Source organism: Pan paniscus, chromosome 13 (genome assembly GCF_029289425.2).
Source record: "Pan paniscus chromosome 13, NHGRI_mPanPan1-v2.0_pri, whole genome shotgun sequence".
NCBI lineage: Eukaryota > Metazoa > Chordata > Mammalia > Primates > Hominidae > Pan > Pan paniscus.
The window spans coordinates 43,725,733-43,736,333 of record NC_073262.2 but is presented as its reverse complement, the minus strand read 5'-3'; the positions used below and the strand labels follow the sequence as shown (position 1 = coordinate 43,736,333).

Here is a 10,601-nt window from a genome sequence, read left to right as displayed (position 1 = left end):
ACCAGGACCGGCACAGAAACTTCATTCTAAGTGTGCCTTAATATATATATATAAAAAAAAAAAACGGTAGACAACGTCTGACCTGGACCCTCTGCATCTCAGAAAGGTTTATTATCAATTGAAGGAGGTAACACGTAGCCTTTGCTGGGGACAAAGATGCAACAAGTCTCTGCCCCATCCTAGGTGCTGCCCCGTGTAGGGCTCTTCCCAGGCCCGCCCCCCTTGGGCAGCCTGGTAGCGCTGGGCTGCCGTGGCATCCTCTGGCTGGATCCTTCGCGGCTGCTGCGTTCCGCCAGGGCCAATGCTCCCCCGAGGGCAGCGCTGCCTTTGTTTCTCCCTAAGGAGACACAGAGCACAATGATTAGGAATGGGCGTGCCCCGTAACTGCAGCACCTGCTGTACTCGTGGCCCTTGGGCAACATTTGTGTCTACACATTTCCATTAAAGTCCCTTCAGCTAGAGGCCCTGCATCAGCCCCAAGTCCTGAGACTGAGAACCACTAAAGACAGGTCACGCCCCAGAAGCCCTTGGCAGTGTGCAGGGGACCCTTTAGGATGTGTCCTAGGAGCGAAGCCACGCAAGGAGCACACTGCCAAGGGAACATTTTGAAAGGACACATGCCACGGGCCCATTTAGGGAAAGGTAGGTGTGCTGGTCCACACCTAGCCTGGTCAGCAAACCTAGTCTGCCCTGATGGTGCCATCAGCGGCGGCAGCAGCAGGGACGCGCTGCCTCATCCTCAAGGTGTGTTCACGCCGGACTGCACATCTGAGCTGCCCCAGATGGTGACAGGCAGGAAGTACTGCAGTCACCAAGTCCTGGAATTGGGTTTCTGATTTTGATTTTGGAAGCTCTTTCATTGTTTCCTACCTACCTGAGTGTTCTGCAGTGGTCAAGCCTCTTGCTTTCGGGTTTAGCTGCCAGATTCCATGACAGGGTTCCTGCCACAGTCTGAATGCTTGAGACTTTCCTTCTCACCACCAGAGGCTCTCTTGGATGAAGACCACTGGTTCAGAGTTTCTTTGATTTGCAATTTGCTTACTTTACTCTTTAAGATAGCCAAGAAAAATCTGCAACCACACTTGGGCCAGACCTTTATTTTAATGGGATGGATTTCCCTGGACTCAGGGTGTTGACAGCATCGGCAAGACTGAGAGGACCCTCCAAGGTACAAACATGCCCGGGTAGCAGGCTTGCCCGTGGGGTCACAGCCCCCCATGCGGAGTGCCTTGGCCAGGGCTCTCCCCTGCTCTGGCCTGGTGGGGTCTGGCCCGTGGGCTCTAAACAGGGCATGTGTCCCCTGCCTGACTCAGTGTTGGGTCCCCCATTTCATCCCCCCAGCGTTTCCTTTGTCCTGACTGAGGAAGTGCCTTGACCACTCTGACCTAATCAGCTACATGTTCCCCCTGCAGGCTCAAACCCTGGCTGGGGCTTGCATGTTCCCAGACACTGATACATGTTTAGGTTGTTGCCTGGAACACTGAAAGATCTGACATGTTGCTAAGCACGTGGAAACTGGTCCCACCCCAGCCAAATTCCTTGCACCCTCATAGAAACTCCACACCCCACCCCCTCAGTGCGGTGTGCCTAGGCACAACCTCTTTCCTGGCTGTCCCTCGTGAGGGTACACTGCAGCCCCCTCTGTATGTAAGCTCCCTAACAAATGCTTTGGAATGACCACCCTGGCATTAAGTGTTTCTTCCTTTGGAATCCCAACTGGCTCTCATCCTGGAAAGGTTTGGGGCAGTCCCTTGCGGGAACTCCCCTGCCATCACTTTTAGGGTGACTCCAGACAAGGGTTCAGCCAACAGAACACCCAGCCTCAATCCTGGTCCTTCCCTGGCCTCTTATCAAGTGTAGTCAAATACCCTGCAATGGGAAACTGGATTCCTGGAGAAAAGATGCAACCGGGTGTCTAGAGATCCATTAGGTCATTTCTGTTTCACCATCTGTCACCCTGAACAAGCAGAGACTCCTGTGTCTGAGATGCCGTGGACCCCCGCTCTTCCAGAGGTACCTCCAGCTCCCTTTCTATGCTAATACCACAAAATTCTCCCCATACCCTGCAGGGATAGGACGGCCCTCCTTTTGAGTTTCCGGGGAGTTCTTCCTCAGAGAATGAGATCTTTGCTCGTTCTTGCCTGGTGGTGGTGAGGGTTACAGCGGTGTCATGCTTGGAACTCTGTCAGCTTGTCACACTTGACTCAACAAAGATGGAGTCAGGGTTGCCCTGAGCCAAGGAGGAGCACAGTCAGGAACACGTGGTGGGTGATGACTGGCCACCTCAGCCCAGCAGTGACTCGTGAAAAAGGCACAAAGCAGACAATAGCCACCACGCATCTCTTGTGGTACAAACTGCCATAATTCTAGTCCGCACTGACTGGTCAAGGAGCAAGGATTCTGTCTTCCATGAGCAGACGGGCCCCACCACCCTGCAGCAGCTCCCACACTGGGCCAGCATCCTCCTCTGAGGCCACAGTCCCTCTGCAGGCCAGGCCAGACAGAGTCAGATCTTCTGTAGCCGCAGCCTAATCTGGGTGCTTAGGTGCCCATGCGCTCTCAGCTCCCCACAGCATGCAGCATGGCAGGCCGCAGACTTGGGCCTGACTCAGAGCCGGCTTCCCTTCAGCTTGCTGCCATCTCAGCTTCCTCTCCTCCCCTCAGTAATGACCCAGTCCCTTCTGGAAACAAGGATGAGAGGGAAGCAGAAAAGAGCAAATAATGCTTTTTTTTTTTTTGAGTGGTGGGGGAGGGGGGTTTAGAGACTGAGTCTTGCTCTGTCACTTGGGCTAGAGCACAGTGATGCAATTACAGTTCATTGCTGCCCGGAGCCCATGGCCTCGAGGGATCTTCCTGCCTCAGCCTCGATGTAGCTGGGACTACAAGCATGGGGCCACACCTGGCTAATAATGCTTATCTTTAAATCTGACAGGGTTGACAAACCCTGGAAATGTGAAACCAACATAACTTTAAGCCATAACTGATACTAAGAAAATCCTGGAAATCTTCAGGAATTGTGTGCTCTCAGGGTTAGTGGGGAGCCCTGTTCAGGCCTCCTCACTTTATGAAGGATGAGAAGGCCCAGAATAGAATGGCCTGCAGTGCCTTGCAGTGGGGAAACCAGCTTTGCTTAGCCCTGCTCCCTCGGGAGGGGCTACTGAGTCAGACGGGCTAGACAGTGGGATTGAACCAAGTGTGGCTGCAGGTTGGGGTGTGAGGGCGGGGTGACTGATGCCCCTACGCCTGGTCCCTGGAGAGCCCTCCTAAGCGCCAAAGATAGTCAATGACCATTGAATGTTGAAAACAGCCTGGCTCAGCAGGGGTCAGTGGCTCATGCCTGTAATTCCAGTACTTTGGGAGGCCAAGGCGGGAGGATCCTTTGAGGCCAGAAGCTAGAGACCAGCTGGGACAACACAGTGAGACCTCCATCTCTACAAAAAATTAAAAAATTAGCCACGTGTGGTAGTGTGCACCTGTAGTCCCAGCTACTCAAGAGGAGGTGGGAGGATTGCCTGAGCCCACGAGGTTGAGGCTGCAGTGAGCTATGAGTGTGCCACTGCACTCCAGCCTGGGTGACAGAGCAAGACTGTCTAAAAAATAAATAAATAAATAAAAAGTAAAAGAAAATGCAGAATTAGCTCAAATACTTTAATCTAAAATATCCAACGTATTATTTCAATACGTAATCAGTACATAAGTTATTTATAAGATGTTGCATTCACCTTTGTTCTTTTTCTTGTTTGTTTGTAGAGATGGGTGGGGTCTTGCTATTTTGCCCAGGCTGGTCTCAAACTCCGAGCTTCAAGTGATGCTCCTGCCTCAGCCTCCCAAAGTGTTGGGATTACAGGTGTGAACCAATGCCCAGCCTCATTCACTTTGGGGTTTTTTGTTTATTTTTGAGACAGGGTCTCACTCTCTCACCCAGGCTGGAGTGCAGTGGTGCAGTCACAGCTCACTGCAACCTCGACCTCCCAGGCTCAAGCAATCCTCCAACCTCAGCCTCCCAAGTAGCTGGAACTACAGATGTGCGCCACCATGCCCTGCTAATTTTTGTGTTTTGTAGAGATTGGGTCTCCCTGTGTTGCCCTGGCTAGTCCTGAACTGCTGAGCTCAAGAGATCCAGTAGCTGTGGCCTCCCAAGGTGTGGTGGGTTTTTTGCATTCCCTTTTGTACCGGTCCTTTGGCATCTGCTGTGCATACCACACGCAGTGCAATGACCATGCCAGCCATGTGTGGCTCGAGGTTCCTGTATCAGGCAGCACAGCTCAGGTGAGATGGCTTCCACACTCCAAACGTCATCTTACACACATGCTCTGGACAACTTTTAAAATGTATAGTTTCCCTAAACTTAAATAGAACGCTTGACTGAATTTATTTTTCCCTCAATGACTCCAGACTCTCACCAAGACAAGCATTGCCCCTCTGTGCTTCTGGGGTTTTCTATTTCCCCTTCCCTGTGGGTATGAGTGAATCTGGTGGTGGTTGTCCCCACAGGCTGTCTGGATGGCTGGGGGACAGGCATCCAGAGGACCCAGGGTGCCTGCTGCAGCTCACAGAGGCAAGCTTGAGAGGGCCTGGCCCACAGCCTGGAGAACTCCACACCCGAGTCCTGTGGGAAACCTATGGCCTCCATGCCCCCCAGCCGGATCACTCCAACAACCCCCCTTATGTCCTCCACCCCAGATTCTGCCATTACCAGGGCAGCCGGAGCTCTGTGTGGTCAGATGCTGTAACATTTGGGCCTCAGAGAGCTCTCAGCATTCCATCTGTGGCCTCTGCCTCTCACTCAGCAGCACACTCCTGGTGTGGCCCCACGTCTGCCCCATTCCCCTCCACCTCCTCCTCAGGTTCCACTCTATCTCCACGGGGCCTCGGTGCCCTCATGTCCTGGCTTTCTGCCACCCAGCCTACAGGACCTGGGCTATGCTTCCAGGGCAGAGCCCTCAAGGAACAAATGACCCTGAGGGTCCCAGCACTCCAGGCCACTCCTGTCCTTGGGTAAATTCTCTCGGAGCCCCCATTCGCTCACACAGCACCCCCTAATCCTCCCGGCCCCTCTATGCCTGCATTTCCAGTGCCACAACCCCCACATACATCTTGACTGTGCCCCCCCACCTGCCTCCTCCCGCCCCCGGCCTACCAGCACCTGGACAGCACTCTGCCTCACCCACGCCCTCCCACTGCCCCAGCTCACACGTGTGGGGCTCTGCCGACCCCCCTCCTGCTGTAACCCTTGTTACCCCCCTGCTGTAACCCTTGTTACCCCCCTGTAACCCTCCTGCTGTTACCCCCCTGTAACCCTCCTGCTGTTACCCCCCTGTGTAACCCTTGCTGCTCTCTGGGCTCTGAAGCCTCCTCCCATCTGCATTGCTAGCGGTTTTTCTTTTCTTTTTTTGGTTTTTTGAGACAGGGTCTTGCTCTGTTGCCCAGCCTGGAGTCCAGTCACAAGCTCTTGGCTCACTGCAACATCCCCCTCAGGCTCAGGCGATCCTCCCACCTCAGCCTCCCAAGTAGCTGGGACTACAGATGGGCACCACCACCACGCCCGCCTGGCTAGTTTTTTTTTTTTTTTTTGAGACGGAGTCTCGCTCTGTCCCCCAGGCTGGAGTGCAGTGGTGTGATCTCGGTTCACTGTAAGCTCCACCTCCCAGGTTCACGCCATTCTTCTGCCTCAGCCTCCCGAGTAGCTGGGACTACAGGCACCTGCCACCACGCCCAGCTAATTTTTTTTGTATTTTTAGTAGAGACGGAGTTTCACCGTGTTAGCCGGGATGGTCTCAATCTCCTGACCTCGAGATCCGCCCGCCTCGGCCTCCCAAAGTACTGGGATTACAGGCGTGAGCCACCGCGCCCAGCCCTGCCTGGCTAGTTTTTGTATTTTTTGTAGAGATGGGGTCTTGCTATGTTGCCCAGGCTGATCTTGAACTCCTGAGCTCAAGGGATCCACCTGCCTTGACTTCCCAAAGTGCTGCGATTACAGGTGTGAGCCACCACACTGGTCTCGCTGGTGGTTTTCCTCACTGCCTCTCACTGGGCTCTGAGTGTGATCATCTCACTTCCCTGCCATGCCCTCTGCCCTGAGAGCTAGGCCTGGCACCCAGAGCCCTGAGTGAGTGCTGAGTGAGCAGCAACATCCCCTGGAGTGACAAGGACTCTGTTCCCAGTTTCTCCCTCCTGCTGGACACTTGCCCCTCAATTGCTCATCCCAGCCTGCAGTGCATACACCCCTACTCCAGGCCTGTCCCTCAGCCCCTCTCCACCCTCCCTTGGGCCTGAGCTCTGGGTGGCAGTGAGGTGGGCGCTGTCAGGAGGTGCATGCAGGAGGTGCAACCAAAGACCCCTGGGCTCTCACAGGACCCTGGCCGTGGGCCCCTGATCACACCTGCTGACACCTGGAAAGTGTGCTAACTCAGGAGTGAGGTGGGCAAGGGGGCTGAGTGCTGGAGTGTGGCCACGGGGCCAGCACATGGCATCTGTGTGGCACTGCCCAGGAGACTCTGGGAAGGTGGGAGTCTCTGTTTCAGCCTCCAGACTTCCTGTCCAGATAAGGGACAACTTCTAAGAGGCCGAGGTGTTTGTCACGCCTGGGGCTGTGCTCTCCAGCACAGCACACCGCACTCTGGCCGGCTGTCTTCCCCTGGAGAGGGGCTCTTTACACTCACCACAGTTCGCCTCTGGGGTGTGGGGGTGTTGGTCCTGTCCCCGGATGCCAGCCCGACTGTGGGGTCTAGAGACTGCCACACTATGTCTCTAATAAACCGAGTCAGAAATCGTGCCCTGTGGCTAAGCGGCAGGGCAGCGGTGGCCTGCATGGTCCTGCCCTTGCAGCTCAAAGCTGCTTGGGCCTCCTGGGGCCAGGCAGTTTCCATGGAAACAAGGGAGAGCACCAACCCCCAGAGATAAGCCAATAAACGCAACCTGCAAAAGGAGAGAACAGGCAGCAAGAGAGGCGGAGGGAACCCGGGGGGCCTGGAGAGAGAGGCGAGTGTGTGGCAGCCGGGCTGTGGAGCAGAACCGGAGAGGCCGCAGGCTGCGGGCTGGAGGAAAAGGAGGGCCTTGCAGGGGGGCTACTGTTCCTGGCAGAGAGAAAGGAGGCCTCTGGAGGTCAGAGAGAGACACAAAGAGAGCAGACAGAGCGAGGGTCAGTGAAGAGGCCAGCACGCAGGTGCCCGGGCCCTCTTGGGTCAGCGGGTGTGGGTGCCCAGGCCCTGGCACTCCCCCCATGAAGGCAGCCTGCTCTCCACGCCTTCTCAGGATGCCTGTGCGGGTCTCCTCGTGCTTCCAGGCAGGGAGCCAGCTCTGGGCCTTCCTCCATTGGCCTAGGAGGTTGTGCTGCATTTCAGAGAGAGCCATCGGGAGCAGAAGCAACATGCGGAGAGGATGAGCAGGGACGGAGGCTCCACCATGACACTCTCAGTCCCAGCATCTCCTCAGCCCAGTCACCACACTGGAGAGGGAGGAGGCCCTTCAGACCCCGCAGGCCTCTGCACCCTGGAAGTTCCGCGTCTGACTCTCTTCCTGCAATCATCAGAGGGAAAGCTGACCAGGACTGGCCAAGCCCCTGCGCAGGAACTGGGCCCAGGTGGGGTAAAGGCAGGAAGACCTCTGCCTGCCCTGGTCCCTGGGCACTTCCCTGGATGCTGTATACCACAGGACAGAGATCGAGACTGTCTTTTGAAAAACATTTAGAGACAGGATCTCACCCTGTCACCCAGAGTGGTCTCAAACTCATGGCCTCAAACGATCCTCCCGCCCTGGGGTCCCAAAGATTATAGGCGTGAGCCAAGGCGCCCAGCCCCAAACCGTCTTGATTCCCGACTTTTAGGATGAAGGCCTGAGTGAAGAGGTGGGGAGGAGCTAAGCGGAGGAGCCCTACCCAGCCTGGACCACCCTGGGGCACGCACTCTGCGTCTACCTGACCTGGACGTGCCTCCTAAGGCTGGCAGTGAAGCCCAGGAGCAGAGCCCACGGATGGGCCCTGCAGGTGCTGGGCCTAGACCGACAGACAGGCCTGGCCACTCAGGGCCACGCCGCCGCTGTGCCGCGCCTGCCCCCTCCCCGCCCGCCACCCCCGCCACTGGGGCAGGGACAGCGGGCCCAGCTCTGACCTCGGGTCTCGGGCACGCTCGACGTGGGCAGAGACACGGCCGCAGGGTCCTGGGGCTCGCTCGCTAGCCTCTGCCCGGCACACATGGACTTCAGCATCTGGAAGACGGCGAGGGGGGCCACGTTCAGCTTCAGCAGGTCCACCAGGATCCTAGCGGGGACAGACGCGGGGCCGGTGAGCCCTCTCCGCCCGGCGCGGCCACCTCCCTGAAGACCCGACAAGGACGGGGGCGGGGGCTCCTCCCGACCAGCGGGCCGGGCGTACCCGGAGAGCAGAGGTCGGGGGGTGTCTGGCTAGCATGCGGCCCCCACCCGCTCCGCTCACTTGAACACGTCGGGGTCGATACCGCCGCCCGCCGCCTGCGCCAGCTCGTACAGCTCCATCTCCTCGGTGCTCAGCACCTTCTTCCGCCGCAGCGCCAGCTTCTGCCGGGCCGCCTCCAGCCCCGGGGGCGCCGCCGACCCCGGCCCAGGCCCTACGCCCTGCGCCGCCATCCCCGCGGCCCGCGGAAAGGTGCGCCCCGCCCCGCCGCGCCCCCTAGCGGCTGCGCCCACCACCCTCTCCCTGCAGCGTCAACGTCTGGCCTCCCGGGCTGCCCTGGCGGGAGGGGCGGGAGCGGCGGGAGCGCGGGGACGGGGCCGCCTCCGCGGCGTCATTGGAGCCCAACAGTTATTGGGCGCTCACGGTGTGCTGAGCGGCGGTCTAGGAGCCGGGAGTGGCATGGCGGACTGCAGGGGTCCGCTGCTTGGCGATCTGGGCCTCCCTGATAGACTGCATTGGTCGTGCTCGCTTAGGTGGCAGCACCCAGCCCAGTGCCAGGCATACATTGGGCGCTCGGTAAATGCCTCTTTCAAGAAAGCGTGCAATTTTCTGGTCCGCGCCGGTGCACCACTAGGGGTCGCTTTTCGGGGCGGGCGGGGGGAAGGGGGGGGCACTAATCAACAATACTGCTTACGCGCACGCGGATTCCTTGCTGGGGAGAAAGTACCTTGGGGCGCCGGAGGCCGCCACAACGCAGGCGCATTCAGCTAAGGACCACTCCCTCCCCCCGCACTCCTGCCTCGCCATTTCCCTTCCCCGCCCGGCCGGCCTTCGCTTTGCGCACGCGCCTTTTGAGGTAACGGCCCAAAGAGGTGGAAGCGCTTTTCCCGCCCGGCCGCGGGGCGTGGCTCTGCGCGCAGCTTGATGACGACTTTCGGCGCCGTGGCGGAATGGCGGCTTCCACCTCTGAGGCGAGCGACGCTATGGATCCCACAGGTGAGTGGCGCGGGACGCGCGCGTGAGACGGTCCGGCGCCCTGGGGGCTTCCCCGAGCCCCTGCGGAGGCCATCTCCGTTCCTCCGCGAGCCCCAGGACTCGGGCGGCCCGGCGGCTCTGCCCAGGCAGGGCAGGCTGGGGAGTGGAGGGCCCCGGTTGAGTCTTCTGCCACCCCTCTGGGCCATGCCTTTGTGCCACCTTCCCGCGCGGCTCGTACACTCTGTCCCGGTCCGGTAGGTGTTCGTTGAAGGTTAACCTTCGTTTAAGGAATTGAGGGAAGGAGAGCTTTGTGTTGAAGTTGAGCCTTGGGCTCAACAGGCGGTGTGGGAGGAAGAGCCGGGTGTGGGTCCCAGCTCGACCCTTCCCCCTGTGTGCTCCACATCTCCGAGCCTTGGTTTTGGAGGCTCCCGAAGCCCAATTGGCAGGAGAGTTGGGAACAAGTGGGCGCGTGCTGCTAAGGGAGGTCTTGGCATGACAGAATTTGCTTGGAATGACTGGCGTTGCCCAAGGGCTGTCGCTGTCAGAAAAACAAAACAAAACAAAACAAAACAGAACAAAAAACAAACGGGGTCCGAAGCAGCTCCTGGAGAAAATAGGTGTTGGAGAGTCGCCATGAAGTGGACTCTAGGTGCATGGCACGCAGAGACCAGTGACGGGGGAGGGTGGCCATGGCAGAGTCAGATAACAGGGGTGTGGGAGACACCTCTTGGGAATTCTCGGGTTTGAATTTCCTTTCTTGGAAATTTCCTAGAAATTCCTCTGGGCCTCATTCTTTCAGTCGCTGCCCATGAAAGCTTCTTCTGAGCAGAGATGCTCTCCTCTTCATCGTCTCTAGAGCTCCGCACTTACCCAACAGTCCACAGTTTAATGCTGCTTTGATCATTTTGTAGTAGTGCAGCGTTTTCTTGACCAAGTGCCTTAGGACTGAGGCGTTTTTCTTTAACACTGCAGTTGATAGCTAGGTTAAGAATTGAGGCCGGGAGCGGTGACTCACGCCTGTAATCCCAGCACTTTGGGAGGCCCAGGCGGGTGGATCACGAGGTCAGGAGTTCAAGACCAGCCTGGCCAAGATGGTGAAACCTCGTCTCTAGTAAAAAATACAAAAATTAGCCGGGCGTGGTAGCGGGCGCCTGTAATCCCAGCCACTTGGGAGGCTGAGTAAGAGAATTGCTTGCACCCGCGAGGCGGAGGTTGCAGTGAGCTGAGATCGCGCCACTGCACTCCAGCCTGTGCGACA

General features: G+C 57.8%; 2 protein-coding genes across 14 annotated transcripts in view; one reads left to right on the top strand and one right to left on the bottom strand.

The window, feature by feature from the left end:
- Nucleotides 1-78: 78 nt before the first annotated feature.
- LOC112438684 (mitotic-spindle organizing protein 2B) lies at nt 79-8,651 on the bottom strand. 3 transcript variants are annotated; one of them, XM_034954165.2, is made up of 4 exons: nt 8,432-8,651; nt 8,109-8,257; nt 6,919-7,098; nt 79-337 (listed from the first exon to the last, which is right to left on the bottom strand). In XM_034954165.2, the coding sequence occupies exons 1-4, from the start codon at nt 8,599-8,601 to the stop codon at nt 180-182; spliced, it is 657 nt and encodes a 218-aa protein (XP_034810056.1). In that variant the 5' UTR covers nt 8,602-8,651; the 3' UTR covers nt 79-179. The 3 variants fall into 3 exon arrangements, with proteins under 3 accessions (XP_034810056.1, XP_034810057.1, XP_034810058.1); XM_034954166.3 differs by lacking the exon at nt 6,919-7,098 and having other exon boundaries at nt 8,432-8,635; XM_034954167.3 differs by lacking the exons at nt 6,919-7,098; nt 8,109-8,257 and having other exon boundaries at nt 8,432-8,616.
- A 65-nt stretch (nt 8,652-8,716) lies between these two features.
- Nucleotides 8,717-10,601, top strand: part of LOC117974329 (sphingomyelin phosphodiesterase 4) — a 30,980-nt gene continuing 29,095 nt past the window's right edge. For 5 of the 11 annotated variants that reach the window (XM_055109349.2, XM_034954121.3, XM_055109346.2 and 2 more), the window contains exon 1: nt 9,178-9,364. In XM_055109349.2, coding sequence (XP_054965324.1) covers nt 9,293-9,364 — 72 coding nt within the window. In that variant the 5' untranslated portion in view covers nt 9,178-9,292. Of the gene's footprint in view, nt 8,945-9,177; nt 9,365-9,403; nt 9,598-10,601 lie in introns of those variants that run through there. The other 6 variants (XM_055109351.1, XM_055109350.1, XM_055109348.2 and 3 more) reach the window with 5 other exon arrangements.

Excerpts from the sequence above, each read along its gene's own strand:
- LOC112438684 (XM_034954165.2), bottom strand. The coding sequence starts at position 8,601 with ATGGCGGCGCAGGGCGTAGGGCCTGGGCCGGGGTCGGCGGCGCCCCCG. Across the intron at positions 8,258-8,431 it reads ATCGACCCCGACGTGTTCAA|GATCCTGGTGGACCTGCTGA; the intron begins GTGAGCGGAGCG and ends TGTCCCCGCTAG. Across the intron at positions 338-6,918 it reads CCTGTTCTCTCCTTTTGCAG|GGAGAAACAAAGGCAGCGCT; the intron begins GTTGCGTTTATT and ends GTGTCTCCTTAG.